This window comes from Aotus nancymaae, unplaced genomic scaffold (genome assembly GCF_030222135.1).
Source record: "Aotus nancymaae isolate 86718 unplaced genomic scaffold, 86718_ANA_hifiasm-v0.15.2.pri h1tg000108l, whole genome shotgun sequence".
NCBI classification, from domain to species: domain Eukaryota; kingdom Metazoa; phylum Chordata; class Mammalia; order Primates; family Aotidae; genus Aotus; species Aotus nancymaae.
In genome coordinates this window covers 36,378,442-36,396,175 of record NW_026988523.1, presented here as the reverse complement: position 1 = coordinate 36,396,175, position 17,734 = coordinate 36,378,442, and the positions used below count along the sequence as shown (strand labels likewise).

Here is a 17,734-nt window from a genome sequence, read left to right as displayed (position 1 = left end):
CTAGAAAGCCTTCAACAGCTCCCGCATCTCAAATCCATAATCCGTAGATATCATTTAAGGCCCTCCATAACCTGTCTTTTCCCTCTGTTGTACTCCCTAGCAACGAAATGTTACATTAGTATTTGCAGAGCCTTTTGACATACTTTATCTCACTTAATTCTCACAGAAGCTGTGTGAGATAGGCAGGGCGGGGCAGGTAAATTATAAGGCTCAGAGAGTTTAAGAGAGATTCCTGGCTGGGCATGGTGGCTCACACTTGTAATCCCAGCACTTTGAGAGGCTGAGGTGGGAGGATTGCTTGAGCCTAGGGGTTCGAGACCAGCCTTGGCAACAAAGGGAGAACCCCCCACCCCATCGCTACAAAAAAATTTTTTAACTAGCCAGATAGGGTGGTGCAGACCTGTAATCCCAGCTACTTGGGAGGCTGAGAGAGAAGGATCACTTAAGCCCAGGAAGTGGAGGTTGCAATGAGCTATGATCACACCACTGCACTCCAGCCTGAGTGACAGAGCAAGACCTTGTCTAAAAAAAAAAAAGAGAGAGAGAGAGGTTCCTAAGCTCAACCAGGATGGAGACCCATGTCTTTTTAATTTTATCTCTTGTTAATGCTTCCTATTGTGAGATCTGTCCCCTTTTCTCCCATAGTGCACTGACAGCCCCTATGTCCTCTCTCTGCCTCCCTCTATGTCTCTACTTCTGCTGCTTCCTCCCCTAGAATGTCCTTCCACAGCATAGCTGCCTGTCAGAATCCCCTACTTCCTCCAAGGCTCTGGTTAAAATTCACCTCCTCTCTGATTTCTTGTTTGGCCACTCCCTCCCCAAATCCGCTTTGTAACTACCAACACACTTTACCATACATTTTCTTATTTAGTTGATGCTTCACTGTCTTATGTGCAGAATTCAATTCTAGAAATCTGGGGCACTGAAGAATTTAGGAGCTTAAACAGTTTTTACAGGGTAGCTAGTGGTACTCCCCACTTAAGTCCATGAAGAGGCTAACACCCTCCTACTTTATTAGTCTTTGTTAAAACTATGAAATTATGAACTTAATCCTAATTTATATGCATTGTGGAGGTCACTCAAAAATGTTTCTCTCAACTGCTGTAATAAGTATAAGCTTATGATATTCTGATGTCTAAAGATCTGTTACCTATATCTGATTTCATCTTCCAACATATATTTATTGACTATCTACTATATACTGTGTTCTGAAGCCACTCTGTGCTCTAGAGAACAAGACACATGTATGTTGAAGTTTACCATTAAATGGGAAAAGCAGATGTTTAAAAAAGCACCCAAACAAGCCACACAGTGGCTCATGCCTGTAATCCCAACACTTTGGGAGGCCAAGGCGGGAGGATCACTTGTGCCCAGGAGTTCGAAACCAGCCTGGGCAAGATAGTGAGAGCTCATCTCTATTTAAAAAAAAAGCCGGGCAGCTACTCAGGGAGCTTAGGTAGGAGGATTGCTTGAGCTTGAACCCAGGAAGTCAAGGCTGCAGTGAGCCGTGATTGTACCACTGCACTCCGGCCCTGGGCAACAGAGTGAGACCCTATCTCAAAATAAATAAATAAATAAATAAATAAATAAATAAATAGAAAAAAGGCACCCAAACAATAATGTGGTTACTATTGCGTTAGACACACTACAAAGGGAAATTTTAGGGAAGTCCAACACAGGAAGTGTCAGAGAAGGCTTCTCTAAGGAAGAGACACTTAAGCTGAACCCTGAGGAATGAGTGTGGGTTCCCCAGGCGAGGTGGGAGAGAAGGCCCCTGAGGTTGAAATACAGTGAGCAAGAGGGAGATTGATCAGATACATGGCTTGAGGATAGGCATGAGACCTCACTAAAGACCTGCTAGTCAGGTGCAGTATTTGGAACTTCATACAAGGACAGTGGGAAACCATGGAAGCGGGTATATCCTCTAATTTCCCTCTTTAAAAGTTCACTCTGTGTGTAAGAATAGATGTGGGGAGGCCAGTTCTTCTAGGTGAGAGATGTTGGTGTCTTAAATGAACGTGGTGGCAGAGGGGGAGAAGTAGGTGGATTCCAGAAATGCTAGGGGTTGTATCAGTAGGACTTGTGGATTGATTGGATTTGCAGCGAGATGTCAAAGATAACTCTCAGATTTCTGGAATGAGCAAGTGCCTGGTAGTGTTTCCTGAGGAGGAAACATTTGATCAGGAGAAGGACCGGGGAGATTGATTGCAGTTTGACTGTTTCAGCTCTGAGGTGGAAGCGAAGGTGGTTTGGTCCTCCCAATTCCCTTTGAGAAAGTAGTATTATCCACATTTTTTATTGGGAAACTAAGGCTTAGAGAGGTTGGATGACTTGCCTAAGGCTACATAGCCAAGAAAGGGCTGAGCCTGAGCTTATGGCAGTATTTTGACTCCTACAGCTGTGCTTTAAAAACCATACCACATGGCCTGTGTGCTGAGTTTTCAGTGTTGAACCAAGCTAACCAGCCTTCTCAACATACCAGTTCTCTGCCTCCCTTCTCCACACACATCTGTCTGCCAAGTTATCTGCTCTGATAGTCAAACAAATCCTAAAATCTCTTATTGTCTAACACCTTCATGAAAGTAGAAAGGTGAGGTTTATTGGCCCTGCCCTACCTAGAATTTGAACACCCTGGGGGTATTTTTCACTCACTCATTCTAATTCTGTTCCCCTCACCCCTGACATTTTTCAAGCATAGGTCACCCACTGTAGACCTGGAAAAAAAACAGCAAAAAAGCACAATGAGACCATTTGCAGAGGGCTATATAGTTTCAAGCACTTAACAAATACTATCTTTTTTGCCCTCATATCAGCCCTGGAAGAAAGAAAGGACATGTGTGGTCCTTCAGCTAACATTTTTGGAGCGACGCTCACTATGCATCAAGCACTGTGCTGGAACTCAGCTGGTGATACAAGGATGAATAAGACATGGTCCCTGTTCTCAGGGGCTTAAAGTCTAAAAGAGAAGACAGACTAACAGATGACACCAATATGTGTTCATTTTACAGATAAGAAAGATAATAGACTGATGATAGACTCAGAAATTAAGGGACTTATTTTAAGTCCATACCACAGACCTGCTGAATTATATCCCTAAGGGTGGGGCCTCAAGTGATTCATATGCTACTGGATAGCTAGGGAGTGATCCAACTCAGGTGTGAACGTTTTCTGGTACACTGCCAGTGACCATTTGTCTATCCTCTAGTTTAAGAGATGAGGCAACTGATGCTTACAGATCAGCAGAGATTCTCTGCAAACAGGCCTCTTTCCTCATAGCCCTTACTGTAGGGACGTGCAGGCCCAGGAGGGTGTGTTTCCAGCCTCAGACCAGAGGCAAAATTCTACCTGGAGGCAGAATCCTTAGAAAGTTAGGGTGCCAGGAACCTGCTTAAAACTCCACCCTGGGAGATAAGGGAAACCAACCAGTAAGACCAGGTCAGAGTTCAGTAAGTGTGGACTTTATCTGGAGCTAAGGTCCTGGTAGGGTGGCTCTTTCCTGGTTTATTGCTCTTGTCTTTAGGGAAGGGCCCAGGAATATTACTTTGCCCCAGACTCAGGAAGACCTAGCTCAGCCTGTATATAGTGTGCTTTTTTATCTTTCTCTATCCATCTATCATATGTATGTATATTATATATTTATATACATTTATAGCATATGTATATTATATTTAATCTTGTCATATGTGTATATGTGTGTGCACACATGTGATGTATATATGTATGTGTGTATGTCTTATATGTGTATGTGTATAAAAGAGAAAATAAAGACCAGGCAAATCTACCTGTGGCATATACAGGTCATATAACTTTTTGTTTAGGGGTACAGACCTCAAAGTCACACCAACTTTATGCACATCTTAACTTCATTTACTTAACCTCTCTGTTCATGCATTGGGAAATGGGGATGTACTATCAGTTTCACCAGGCTTTTGTGAGGATTGGATTAGATAAGATTAGATCAAGTGCTTAGCACAGTACCTGGTAGGTAGGTAGTAAGAACTTTATCATTATTACCACAGAACGTGGATGTTCTAGGCCTTGTCCTTATTTACACGTTTGTGATGGGATAAGAGTAAGGCTAAGACCAGCAACCTCCCATTGACAGATGGAAAGGACACAGTGTTGTTTGCTTCTCTTTGTTTCTTTAAACTCCAGAAACCAGTCCTGTTTGGCCACCCTGAGTTCGAACTCATGTACTTTGTAGGGGTCTGAGTGAAGCAGTGGGCAGTGGTGAATGGGAAAGGTAAGACATCCCATCTGGAGAAGGCTGCCACCACCCAGTTTCAGCTGATTGTCACTATGTGAGACCATAAGCTCAAGGATGCCAGAACTTCTGGCTGACCTTTTAAGAGAAGTCAGAAATCTGTATTTTATTGCTTAGCAACTAACTTTTGAAATATATATATATACACATTTACACACACAGACACACCGCAGGCCAACAAAAGGGATACGTGGGCTCTCTGTAAGGTCACCAAGCATCTCCTTGCTTTGCCGCCCACCCTGTAGGCTGGGGTGAGGAGCATGTGGATGCGTAGAGAGGACCTGCTCTGTGCCTTATGCTGCACTCAGGCATACCAGGAAGTACACATTGCAACCTCTGCCCTCCAGCAGAGAGGCAGGACTGATGTACCAGGCCAGAGGGAGCAGTGGAGGAGGGAGAATGTGTGCGCCAATGCGGGCTGCATGGGAAAGAAAAGGAAGAGTTCTTCGAGTTACTCTATAGATACTGTAAAAAAAAAAAAAATGCGAAAGGGGAGGATATTACCTGTTGTGTAAGGAAGAAAGGAAAATAATATGTATAGGTGTTTATTTAGTTTCACAAGAAGAAACACAGAAAGGAAACCAAAAACAAATGAAAATGGTTATTGGGGAGGGGGGAGAAAGAATAGGTACACTTCTGAATATACTTTTAGAATTTCATTTTGATTTTTCAGCCATGTAAATGTTTATTCAAAAAATGAAATTAAATAAGCCTGAAAAAAAGCAAACCCTAAAATTCAGCACAAATATAAAAAAAAAAACTAAATATATCTCAAATTGATAACATAAAAACAAATTAAGACCGAGCACAGTGGCTCACACCTGTAATCTCAATGCTTTGGAAGGTCGAGGCAGTTGGATCACTTGAGCCCAGGAGTTCAAGACCAGCCTGGGAAACATGGCAAAACCCCATCCCTACAAAAAAAAAAAATAGAAAAATTAGCAAGGCATGGTGGTGTGTGCCTGTAATTCCAGCTACTTGGGAGGCTAAGGCGGGAGGATCACTTGAACCCAGGAGGCAGAGGTTGCAGTGAGCTGTAATCCTGCCACTACACTCCAGCCTGGGCGACAGAGTGAAACCCTGTCTCTAAAAACTAAACAAAACAAACAAAAAACCCAATGGATTAACCCAGAAATGTTCACACACAGTACCGATGGTACTGGGATATAGTCTAAGGACAAAAAGAATGGCAAGAAAACCTCAAACTTCATAGGTTTGTTGTTACTAGTGATACTGATGTAGTAACTCCAGGAACTATCTTTTCTGCATATTGAATAGAGCAATGAGTAAATATATTGGTATTGTTTAGGAATGGGGTTCTCAGTATGAGAAAAGGAAGATAAAATGTGGAATGGGGAAGACGAAGAACCCTGTTGTGTTGAGTTCAAATTGGAGATACCAGTGTGAACTCAAAAATTTATAATAAATTTTTCTAGCTCTGTCCATTAAAAGGGCCTGGAAGGAGGGACAGCTCAGCAGCAATGAGTACCTAGCAGCCAGATCTTGTTTCTAAATGCATTTCCTGCTAACAGGAACAGAGCTTCTTGGAGAAATGTTTGATTCCAGGTCTGGCATAGGGAAAGTACAGGGTGAGCATGGAGCATCTTTTTGTGCCAGAAAGCAAGGACGTGATCAAAGACAGATGGTGACATGTTAAAAGGACATAGGAGCTGGCTTTCAGAAGCTCCCACTGGTCAAATGGAAACATTTTAAACATTTTTTATTTTAAAAAAGGATAATAGACTATAATGTATTACTTGTGGGGGGGAAGGTCTGTGAATTGATAGCACTACTCCAGAAAAGGGATGATATGACATTCTTTACAAAAGCTTATTGGCTAATATATGTAGAAGGAATGATAGAATTAGCAAATTGCCATTTTGCAGGCATTAGTGCGATAAGCGCTTTAGGCAAGAATCATCTATGAAGAGTAAAACTGTTGGATGAGAGGTTGTTGGAAAACAGAGTATTTATGCGATCTCAAAATATCCCACAGATTTCTCATGAATTCAAATGAGAAAATAGATTTTTACCATTGAAAAAAATCTCAGGAGTACCACTTTACCTAAGTAATCAAACCTTCCATCCCCAAAATGGGACAAGCCATCCAACATCACTTATATAATAGTCTCTTAAAAAATGTTTAGCCTGAATCTAACCCTGAGGAGGAGTCAGATGCATCCAGATGGTAGGCCATTCAACAAGGTAACTCACCTAGACTCTGCAAAACTTCAGTGTCATGAGAGACAAGACCAAGAAAAGCGGAGAGGGCTCTAGATTAAATTAATCCAAAAGAGACATGACATAAGTATAATTTGAGATCATTGATTGGCTCCTGAATTGAGGCAATTGGGGAATAGCTATAAAGAACTTAATAAGACAATTGGGAAAATCTGAATGTGTCCTATATATTAGATAATACTGTCTCTGACTCATTGAGTGTGCTGAGGGCATTGTGGTTATATAGAAGAATTTCAACACTCTTAGGGGATATAGGCTAAATTTGGGGTAAAGTGTCATGATGTCTGCAACTTTCAAATGAGAAAAAATGTATAAACATAGATAAAGCAGATGTGACAAATGTTAGTTGCTGAATCTGGATGAAGAGTATATAGATATTCACCATACTGCTGCTTCAATGTTGAAGTAGTTTGACATTTTTCAAAATAAAATGTTGAGGTAAATGATGTGTGGGCTGCGGTGGTCAGGGATTGCTTCGTGGAGTCAACGTGATTTGATCAGGACCTTGAAAAAGTGGTAGGAGAAGGACAGAGATGAGAAGGGATGGCAACCATTAAGTCAGGTGGGAATGAGTACAGCATCGCTTAGGATCCAATAGAGGTAGGTAGTAGGCAAGTAATAAGAGGCGAATCTGAAAAGACATTTGGGTCCACAGGATGAAAGTCCCCTTAATACCAGGCTATTGCAGGCACATCTGATTGTGTGGATAAGAAGGAGAGAAATCATAAGTTCTTGATGAGAGGGCCTGAGGGAGTGGTATTTGGGTAAGTTAGTCTATGATGTTGGAGTGCTGGATGGACTGGAGAGGGGAAAAGAGGTTTTTTTTGGTAATCCAGGCACGAGGCACTAGACATGTGGCTTCAGGGGATGAGTGTCAATGATTATGTAAAGAAAGGAGCAACTCTGGGAAAAGATGATAAAGAACCTACAAGTTTCTTTGTCTGGCAGTCGGGGATAACTGAGAAGTTGGGTCAGAAAGTCTGTCTCAGTAGTACCATTTAGAGAGTGCAAATTTGGGGGGAAATTCTCCACTCTCCACGACTGCCTTCATACCCCCAGGTTTAGGCTAAGTGGAATCTGAGCTCTGCTGCCAAATTTGGATGAGAGTGTCATCAGGAAAAGGGAGGGCCTACCATTAAAATCTTTTCTATTTATGACAGCCTCCATTTCAGGCCAAACTACCTTCCTCTCTCCTTTCCTTGTTTCTCAGATTTTTAACCTTTCAAGGTCTTCCTTCCAAATATGTGCTCAGACTCAAAACCCAGGTTACACAACAGTCTGTCCACTGATTCTGTCCACCAGGCCTGCCTTCCATAGGCAATTCTTTCTCCTTCAGTTCAATGGTACTTTTCTCTCCTTTAAGCTCTCAGAAAAAGAAAAATTTTTTTGCATCTGTTGCAAGTACACTTATGTTGCCATCTCCTTGTCCCCCACATACCTGCCCTAGCCTGTGATTTTATTTTAGAGAGACTTTGGTGACCGCTGAGATGGTCTTTGTCAGTTGTTGATAGCAGGGACATGGACCCCTAACAGTTGTTGGCAACAGGAACATGGACCTTTGCTTTATTAGCCTTTGATTATGTGAAACTGCTCATGCCCCAGCTCAAATGCAAACCAAATTTGGTTATCAGGTTCAAATGCACCTTCTAGACTTCAGTATGGGCATAGGAAGCCAGCTTCCTGGTAGGGTGTCTTCACAAGACAAGAAGGCCTGAGGTGGGCTTTCTCTTTAGGTCTGAAGGAGGAGGATTTCAAGCCCAGCATGGATAACCCTGTGCAGTCATAGGGAATAAAGTAGGCAGAACATGCAGGAGGAAGGAACAGCGTAGGCAGAGACAGAGCCAGAAACCATAGCAAGTGAAAGGAGGACAGTCAAGAGCAGGGACCAAGATTAGGAGTGAGCCCCTACTGCGTCAGGCACTGGGAATGCCCAGCAAGACCCTCTCTGCTTTCACAGACCTTCCAGCTTTGCCTGTACAGCATTTTCAGTTGGGTATTCGAGCTGCAGGAAGGATAGATACTGGCAGCTGTGGAAAACATCAAAGGGTGCTTCCACGGGCATCAGGCATTATCCTTCCTGTTAGATGCTGTGGCAAATGGCCTAGCTGAAGACGGATGACTGTTCCCTGAGTTCAGTGGAGAGGTTCTAAAAGGTTTTAAGTGGCAAAATGACGTGGGTAAATTTGCCTGTTAGTAAGGTCATGACTGTGTTGTGGCCAGGTGCCTCCCCTGGGTCACTCTTGGCTCTGTTGTGGTTTTTCTTTTGAACCAACCATCTCTAGTGTCTTGTCTGGTTTATGTCGTGTGTTTTTCTTTCTCTTTCTTCCTCCTGTCCTGCATCGCTCTCTCCTGGGCCCCGCGCTCTCTTCCTACTTGATGTCCTTCTCTCTCTGATCCAAAGATCAGCCAGTAAAAAGCAGTCTCACCTGTCCAGGTAAGAGGGGTGCCACTGTCAGGGGGGACAAAGACCCCCTCCTTTATAAGGTACTTGTACCCTCTCATGGTTCCAAACTTAAAAAGTACCAAAGAATATCACAAAAGCCTGCAGTTCCGTTCCTGTGCCCTAGCCACCCACTTTCTCTCCTTAGAGACTGTCATGTTATATGTTTCCTTTGTATTTTTCCGGAGATATTTTAGATATTTTTGCATATGTAAATAAATATTTAAACATATATAAATACATAATTTTATTCTCCCTTTTACTCACTTTTTTTAACTGTCAAAAAAAATTCTACATTTTGTTTATTTCACTCAGTAACATATCATGGAGATCATTCTCTATCATGTATAAAGAGCCTCTTCATTCTTTTCTATGACTGAATTCTCTGTCATTGTATTACTGTAATTTATTTAATCAGTCACTCATTGTGAACATTTAGATTATTTCCAGTGTTCTGTCATCACACGCAGTGCTTCCACGAGTAGCCTTCTGCTTAGTAATTTGCTCTAGGTAGGATAGGAATCGCCCCTTTCTGAGGGGCAGCAACTGTTGATTCAGGAACTTGCAACTTGGACACTTTTCCAAAAAGGAGTGCCACGGCAATTACTGAAACTTCTTCTATTCCTGGGAGGGTCCTAGTTAAAGGAGATCAAGCAGAGAAACCTTTGGTGATCTGTACCATTTGGAGGTTTGGGGTCTGTCATAGTTTCTAAGCAAGGTGCTTCAGGCTGGCTGAGGGAATGGAGCTGAATATGGGGTTGGAATACTACCACCAAACAGACCAGATTCCTGTTCCCCCATGGTACCCAAAGGATAAATGGAATTTTCAGAGGCTTGGGCCATTGCTCTACCGTCTTTTCTAGAAAGTGTGCAAGTTGCCAGTTACCCAGTGGGCTTGTACTCATACCCACTTACCCTCCTGGAGATCACTGTTATGGAGAGGTGGAACTTTGAGGGACAAAGAGGTGAAGCTAAATGGGGAGCTTGTCTCTGCTGCGGCCACTGCAGCCCCTGCTGCGCTCATGCAGGCCTCTGTATGTGTTTGACCCACCTCGTCCTTCCCTCCAGTCTCCCCCTCCTTTGCAAATCATCGCCTAACACTAACTGGCTGTTTGGTTTTTTCCTGTCTTTTCCTTGCATTCATTTTCTCTGCTGCTCCGTTCTGTTCCATCAGCCCCATTGCAGCCTGGTAAGACCCAACAAGCTTGTGTACGTGTGCACATCCCCTTCTTGCTATTCTCTCTTTGTCGCCTGACTCCAGGAAGGGTTATTTCCCTTCCCACCTTGCTGGGTATTAAAGAGATCATGCTTGCCCTGCCAGCCCAGGATGCCAGATAGGTGGTGTTGCCAGTGATGTACACATGGCTAATGTCCTGCCAGATTGGGTTACAGGGTTGGGGGGGGTGGGTCTCTCATTATCCAAGACCCAGGGCCCCTTTCGACAGAGCCTCCATCTACTACAAGGATGGTCCCTCCATCTACTACAAGGATGGTCCCTCCCTGCCCAGCTCACTGATGTGCTTTTCTTACTCCTCCAGGTTAAGTAGCCTGTCTTCTCTGGGAGATTCTGCACCTGAGCGCAGGTCCCCTTCCCACCATCGCCAGCCCTCGGATGCCTCTGAGACAACAGGTAACCTCCTTGGGCATTAACACACAGACACAGCCAGGTATGGTGGCACATGCCTATCTTCCCAGCTACTCAGGAGGCTGATGGGAGGATCACTCGAGCCCAAGAGCTCTGGGCTGTAGTGTGCTATACCAGTCAGGTATCTGTACTAAGTTCAGCATCAGTATGATTACCTTCCAGGAGCAGGGGACTATGAGGTTGCCTAAGGAGAGATGAACTGGCCCAGGTCAGAAATGGAGCAGGTCAAAACACCTATGCCGATCAGTAGTGGGATCACGCCTATGAATAGCCACTCTACTCCAGACTGGGCAACATAGTGATACTCCATCTGTTTTAAAAAAAAAAAACACATGGCCGGTCACGGTGGCTCACACCTATGATCCCAGCACTTTGGGTGGCCAAGGCAGGCAGATCACTTGAGGTCAGGAGACCAGCCTGGCCAACGTGGTGAAACCCTGTCTCTACTAAAAACACAAAACTTAGCCAGGCGTGGTAGTGCCTGCCTGTAGTCCCAGCTACTCAGGAGGCTGAGGCAGGAGAATTGCTTGAACCCAGGAGCAGAGGTTGCATGAGCCGAGATCACGCCACTGCACTCCAGCCTGGCGACAGAGCAAGACTCTGTCTCAAAAAAAAAAAAAAGCACATGAATGCAGAGGTATACACTCATACAAACAGACCTGTGTACTCCAAATGTAAAGCAACTTAGTTTTTATGTTAAGCACATGATGTGTACTAGGTATTGTATTAATGGGTTTTATAGAAATGGCCTCCATACATCAACTGTAGAAGCTAGGTTTTATTATCTTTATTTTGCAAATGAGGAAGCTGAGGCACAGAGGTTAAGAAATATGTCCAAGTTTACAAGCTTATTGGGTACAGAATCAGGACTTGAAACCAGTTCTGTTTTAACTCTAGAACTCACACTTTAATCAGTACACGATACAATCACACACACCATACATATGCACAGTGTCTACTATACACGCACAGGAATGGAGACATTTGATAGAGCCTCTGTTTCTTTTTTTTTTTTTTTTTTTTTTATAACTCTGTATTTTAAAAAAAAGGGGTACAAGTCAAGGAGTAGAGGAAAGGCTTCCTAAAGAAAAAAGCCTGCTTTGAAGTGCAAAATACAGAGCCCACTCAGTAGAGGGAGGGATCAGAAGAGAACAAAAACAAGTAGAGGCCAGTGCAGTGGCTCACGCCTGTAATCCCAGCACTTTGGGAGGCCAAGGTGGGAGGATCACTTGGGCTCAGGAGTTTGAGACCAGCCTGGGCAACACGGCAAAACCCTGTCTCTACCAAAAATACAAAAAATTAGCCAGGCATGGTGGCACACACCTGTGGTCTCAACATAGTTAGAACTCATCTCTACAAAAAAAAAAATTTTTTTTTTAATTAGCCAGGTGAGGTGGCACGCACCTGTAGTCCCATAGCTACTTGGGAGGTTGAGTTGGGAGGATTACTTGAGTCCAGAAGATGGAGTCTGCATTGAGCTGAGATCACGCCTCTGCACTCCAGCTTGGGCTACAAGGCAAGACTCTTGTCTATTAAAAAAAAAGGAAAGGAGAAACTATAAATGGCTTTTAAGTTTTTTTTAAAGAAATAAAACAGTTAATATCATCCTTAATGATGTGAACCCCCAGAATATCTTTATGAGCCTACATGACGTGTATCCTTTTTTTTTTTGTCATGTATCCTTCCCTGGATTTGCCAGGAGACCACTCCTAAGTCACCTTGCATGAGTTATCCAGCTCTCTAAGAAGAGTCAAGCATTGCTGTACCACTTGCTGCATTCATTGGATGTCACTTGATATGTAACTTCTAGGCTCACTTGGGCTTCAATCCTGGGAGGCACTTTACTGGTAATATTAGTCTTCAGGAGGATGGCTAGACTTGGCCCTGCCCCTTCTTTGACCAGTCTCACCCAGACACACCAAAAGGCACAGACATGTACGTGAGAGACAAGCATTTTAGCACCTCAGAGAAGGGTAGTTTCTTATTTCGAATACAAAGTATACAAGTTTTGCCAACCACTGAGGCAGGCATGTCTACAGGTAGTTTCTATACATAGGCATGTCTACCTAGTTTCTACAGGTAGCTTCTTATTTGGAATACAAAGTATACAGGTTTTGCCAACCACCAAGGGAGGCATGCGGTAGTGTTCACACAGGAATAGTCTAGGAAATTTGGTTAGTGTGAAAAGGCTTCTTGAAGAAGAAACGTACTGGGGCTTCCCTGGGTTGGTCTTGGCATGTGTACACTAACCTTCCAAAGACACTGTGTACTCAGCCTTTCTCTCCCCCTTCTAGGTCTTGTTCAACGCTGTGTCATTATCCAAAAGGACCAGCATGGCTTCGGCTTCACAGTCAGTGGGGATCGAATTGTTCTGGTGCAGTCTGTGCGGCCTGGTGAGTGCTGCATCCGTCCTGCCTGCAGTGGACAGTTCTTGCAAAGCCACCATGTATGTGACAGTGCCACTCTAGTTGGAGAACTTGTGCTTTCCTATGGGGCACAAATGAATTACTCTAGAACTGGCTCTCCATGTGTGCCTGGGGAAGCCTCTTCAATGCAAAACCCCTGGGCAGAGTTTCTAGAGATTGTACCTCATGCTTGCTTCCCTGGTTGGGAAGTGAAAAACCAGCAAAGTAGCTGTCAGGTCATCATCAGACAGATGTCTGATTGCCATCAAAGGGAGATCTTCATACTGGGTCATAAGATTCTGTGGCAGAATCCAAGGGCCCCTTTCTTCATATTTACCTCCACACTACCTGGCTAAGTTCACAGATGGTCACTTTCTACAGAGGTTTATAACCTGAGATAGGCACAATAGTCCAAATGATTACAGAGCATATTTGCTGATACAATTAACATTAAATAATAAATTACCAGCGATATATGCCGGGCATGATGTCGGGGGAAATGGTGTTTGAAAGTTTGAGTAGTTTGTGATTTGAGGCGTAGTCATTTTCCATGTGATTGTTTGGGAAGCCCTCTTTTAAAAAAACAGGATTTTAGAAGTAGTTTGAAAGATGGAAATGAAAAGCAAATCGGCAGAATAGGAATTTGGTAGGAAGGGAGTAAAGAGTGAGTGGGCATCATAGCCAAATCCATCAAGTTACCAATTGTGTATAGAAGGGGTGCGAACAGTCAAAACTCTAGCATGTGCCAGCTAGTGGAACCATTGTTAGTGGTCCAGGCTGAGGAGGATAGTCAGAAAGATGGTGGGTGTGGAAGATTCCCTAAAGGGTAGAGAAGTGTCCCTAAAAGGAGTGAACTTCAGTGCAGTAAGTAGCATTGGGCTGGTGCCAGGGAGCATCCTAGGCTTGACTTAGACGAGAGCACAAGGAAAGGATTGGGAGCAGGTTTCCCATTAGGGATGGTGCAGAGGAGGAGGGAAAATATACTTGCATTGATTCTGGAGGAAGATTTGGGCTATGTTCACAGGAAAGGTGAAAAAAATTCCAAATTTGTGACCAAAATGAGATCTGTGGATCATATAAGGAAATAAATAAGCATGGCTTCTTATGTTTGAGAGATTTGTTTTGCATGTCCTGAGGTGAAGCTCTAAAAAGATAGTTTTATTCTTTGCTTTTCTTATTTCTCAGGGTTCCTGGACTGGGGTGAGACAGAGTTAGTAGAACTGCCAATACCTTGTACTTCTCCTCTGCAGCCTATCTGGTGCAGAAAATACGGGATCCCCTCCAGGGAAATGTAGGTTCAGCTCTCCTTTACCTTCTTCCTTCTCTTAGGCTGAGCAGAGTCAGACCCAGAGAGGAAAGAAGGAAAAGATGGCTTACAAGGAGAATATGAGTTTGAGAGACTATGTGTGTGTGAGTGTGTGTGCACGCGTGCATGTGTGCGTGTGTGTGTTGGGGAGGAGAGTAGAAGAGACTTCATTCATTTGGATTGGCCTTAAAGTCACAAGAATAACAAAGCAGTAGTTATCTTTTCCAGATATATATTAGGTTTCTTTAATTCACTGTTTCTGAAAGTATAGTCTGTGTTCTGCCTGAATCAGAATCACCTATGCCCAAGATGATTGAAAGCCTTTTTCTTGGGGCTGACCCTGGAAGCACTGAATTGCTTTCTGGCAAGAGGTCCATGAAACACACTTTTAAAAATTCCTGCAGTGATTCTCATGCTAGCTGAAGTCTGAGAACTTCTGCTCAAGTTCCTTTACTCTGAAGAGTTTAGTTGCTATTTTTTTAATCACTAAGTTATTAGAAGTCACCTCACATGTTTCATACATTCAGGCAAGACAGCTCTGTTCTGTTCAACATTAGTTTCTAAATGAATGTCTAAACAGGAATTTAAAGCTATTTGCAAGTATTCTTCCATAAATAGCACACTTTAGATGAGGGTAGTCTTGAGTCCCAGTATTGAAAAGCCAAATTGGAATGCAGTCATCACTGTATTTTTCTTTTCAGAGTAGAAACATTTAGATGGGCTTTGTGGGAGTTTTGTTTTGATCAGAGGAATGCAACTTACAGATTTAATGATCACGCTGGGGCAAATGTACAATATGTAATTTTTATGCTTCTCATTAACTTGTTTTGGCTTTAATGTTTTTTGCACTTCCTGGATGTAAATTAAACTAGGACTATAAGTCATTTAAAACTATCTTGTGAGGCTGGGCATGGTGACACACGCCTGTAATCTCAGGACTTTGGGAGGCCGAGATGGGAGGATTGCTTGAGCTCAGAAACCCAAGACCAGCCTGGGCAATATGGTGAAAATATTTGTCTCTACAAAAAATACAAAAGTTAGTCAGGTGTGGTGGCACATGCCTGTAGTCCCAGCTACTTAAGAGGCCAAGGTGGGAGGATCACTTGAACCCAAGAGGTCAGGGCTGCGTGAGCCAAACTCACACTACTGCACTCCTGCCTTGGTGACAGAGTGAGACAGTGTCTCAAACAAAAAAAAAAAAAAAAAAAACATACAGTGATCAAAACCACTGTAGCCTCCAGTCAGATGACAAGTTGAAAAAGTGAAGAGCATGATCTTTTGAGCACCTCAGTCAGTCACCATCAGAAGCTCTTAATTTGGTTTATTTTAAAGGGAGAAACTGGGCTGAGTATGGAGGCTCATGCCTACAATTCCAGCATTTTGGGAAGCCAAGGCAGGAGGATCACTTTAGCACAGGAGTTCAAGACCAGCCTGGGCAACATAGTGAGACTTCATCTCTACAAAAAAAAAATTTTTTTTAATTAATTAACCAGGCATGGTGGCACACACCTGTAGTCCCATAGCTACTTGGGAGGTTGAGTTGGGAGGATGGCTTGAGAGATCATGCTTCCGCACTCCAGCTTGGGCTACAGGGCAAGACTCTGTCTATTAAAAAAAAAAAAAAAAAGGAAGGCAGAAACTGTAAATGGCTTTAGAAAGGTTTTTTTAAAAAGAAAAGTTATAATCATTTTTAACAATATGAACCCCCAGAATATTTTACAAAACCTCTCAGGACTTAGGAAACTCTTATTTTAAGCCTTTTCTCCATATTTCTCTTAATAATTATTTTAACAATTATGTCTCATACAGTAAACTCATTTTTCCCCCTGGATAATAAAAAATAACTCATATTTGACCTTGGAACATATCCAGATACATTAGAATGAAGCACACATGCTCTTCCCAGAGCCTGGCCCTGCCTGCCTCCTACTTTGGCCTGGCTATCAGAAGTCTAGCATCTTATCTAGGTGGAAGGAAGAGCAGGAGATGGGACCTTACATAGTTCACTCTAGCTTAAAAGTAGTTATGTCTCTAAAGTGGAATAGGAAGTGCACCCAGCATTGGAGGTACTTAACACAGAGAAATAGGAGGAAATTTCAGAGGAGAGGTGATCTGACAGGGACCTTGGTGTAGCTTCAGTGGCCTCTCGGAGAGGTTGTTGGGCTCTGCTGACCAGGCCTTCTCCTTACAGGAGGTGCAGCCATGAAGGCCGGTGTGAAGGAGGGCGACCGGATCATCAAAGTGAGTGACCCCAACATGCACTCCCACTCCCAGCTGTGGAGGCAGATGTGCAGGGCACTCCTGACCTTGCCCCATCCTGCACACTTCCATCTTGATACCAACTGCCAGGCAGCCACTGAGTTAGGGGTGGTCCATGCGAGGGAGCATGGTGGTACAATGTGAGAGAGAGAGCAAGGAGGAAGATAGCTGTGCTCCGTATTTTAGGCCCTTCTTGACTCTAAAGCAATCAAGCTTTTAGAACAAGTTTTATTACTCTCATTTCATAACTGACCAAAATAAGATTAAGAGGGAGGGGTAGTAACTCATGGAAGGACCCAAGACTTTGATTCTCAGGTTGATATTCTTTCCTCCATATAATGCCAACCTGGGGTCCTTGCCCATTCTGAACTACTATAACCTGCCCTGGTTGTTCAGGCCTTTCTTCGACAGAATGATGTTCAAAACCAGCCTGGGCAACAGAGTGGGGAAGCATTAAGGAAATCCTGGATGCAGAGACTGCTAAGTCCTCTGTGAGGAGGAAGCACACTGGGGCAGTGGACATTCACATGTGTGTGATTCAAACGGTCGGAAAAGTGTATACCAAAACTAAGTGAATGAATGAACAAATTAAGGAATGAAGACACAAGTCTTATCCCTGAAAACTTACAGGCTAGCTGGAGAGACAGAACAAATAGCAGATATGAACAGAACAAATTCATAGTGTGACTTGAGTAAACAAGTGACCAGAGGAGGCTAAAGAGCACTGGAAAATGGCTTCCTGAAGAAGTGGTGTTTTGAACTTACAGAAGGATGCCCTAGCTGTTCATCACCATTACTCAAAATTGTTTGTCCCTCCAACAGGTCAACGGCACCATGGTGACCAATAGCTCACACCTGGAAGTGGTAAAGCTGATCAAATGTGAGTTGGAGAGAGGTGACAGCTAACGTAGGGGAGCAGATGGGCTGGGAGGGAGGAAAGGGCAGGCCTGCCATCCCAGGAGGTTTCCTTTGTAGATGTGTGAGGCAGCTGAAGTCGCGTCTTTAATCTTAACATGGAGTGATCCGCTTAAATGGCCACAATTCCCTATTATTTCAAGTGGAGACACTACTAGGCTGTCATGAGACGTCTTATGTTTACCCACACCCGTCTTTGCCTCTCCTGTTTAGACCACATCCTACTGAGACCAGGTCTCCCTCAAATACCTTCCAATTC

At 43.5% G+C, this 17,734-nt stretch overlaps 1 protein-coding gene across 13 annotated transcripts in view; it reads left to right on the top strand.

Moving 5' to 3' along the window:
• ARHGEF11 (Rho guanine nucleotide exchange factor 11) overlaps positions 1-17,734 on the top strand; it is a 112,386-nt gene that overhangs the window by 48,995 nt on the left and 45,657 nt on the right. For 7 of the 13 annotated variants that reach the window (XM_064370353.1, XM_064370348.1, XM_064370346.1 and 4 more), the window contains exons 2-7: positions 8,907-8,939; positions 10,120-10,134; positions 10,484-10,575; positions 12,885-12,983; positions 16,493-16,542; positions 17,383-17,440. In XM_064370353.1, coding sequence (XP_064226423.1) covers positions 8,907-8,939; positions 10,120-10,134; positions 10,484-10,575; positions 12,885-12,983; positions 16,493-16,542; positions 17,383-17,440 — 347 coding nt within the window. The remainder of the gene's footprint in view (positions 1-8,906; positions 8,940-10,119; positions 10,135-10,483; positions 10,576-12,884; positions 12,984-16,492; positions 16,543-17,382; positions 17,441-17,734) is intronic. The other 6 variants (XM_064370351.1, XM_064370352.1, XM_064370350.1 and 3 more) reach the window with 3 other exon arrangements.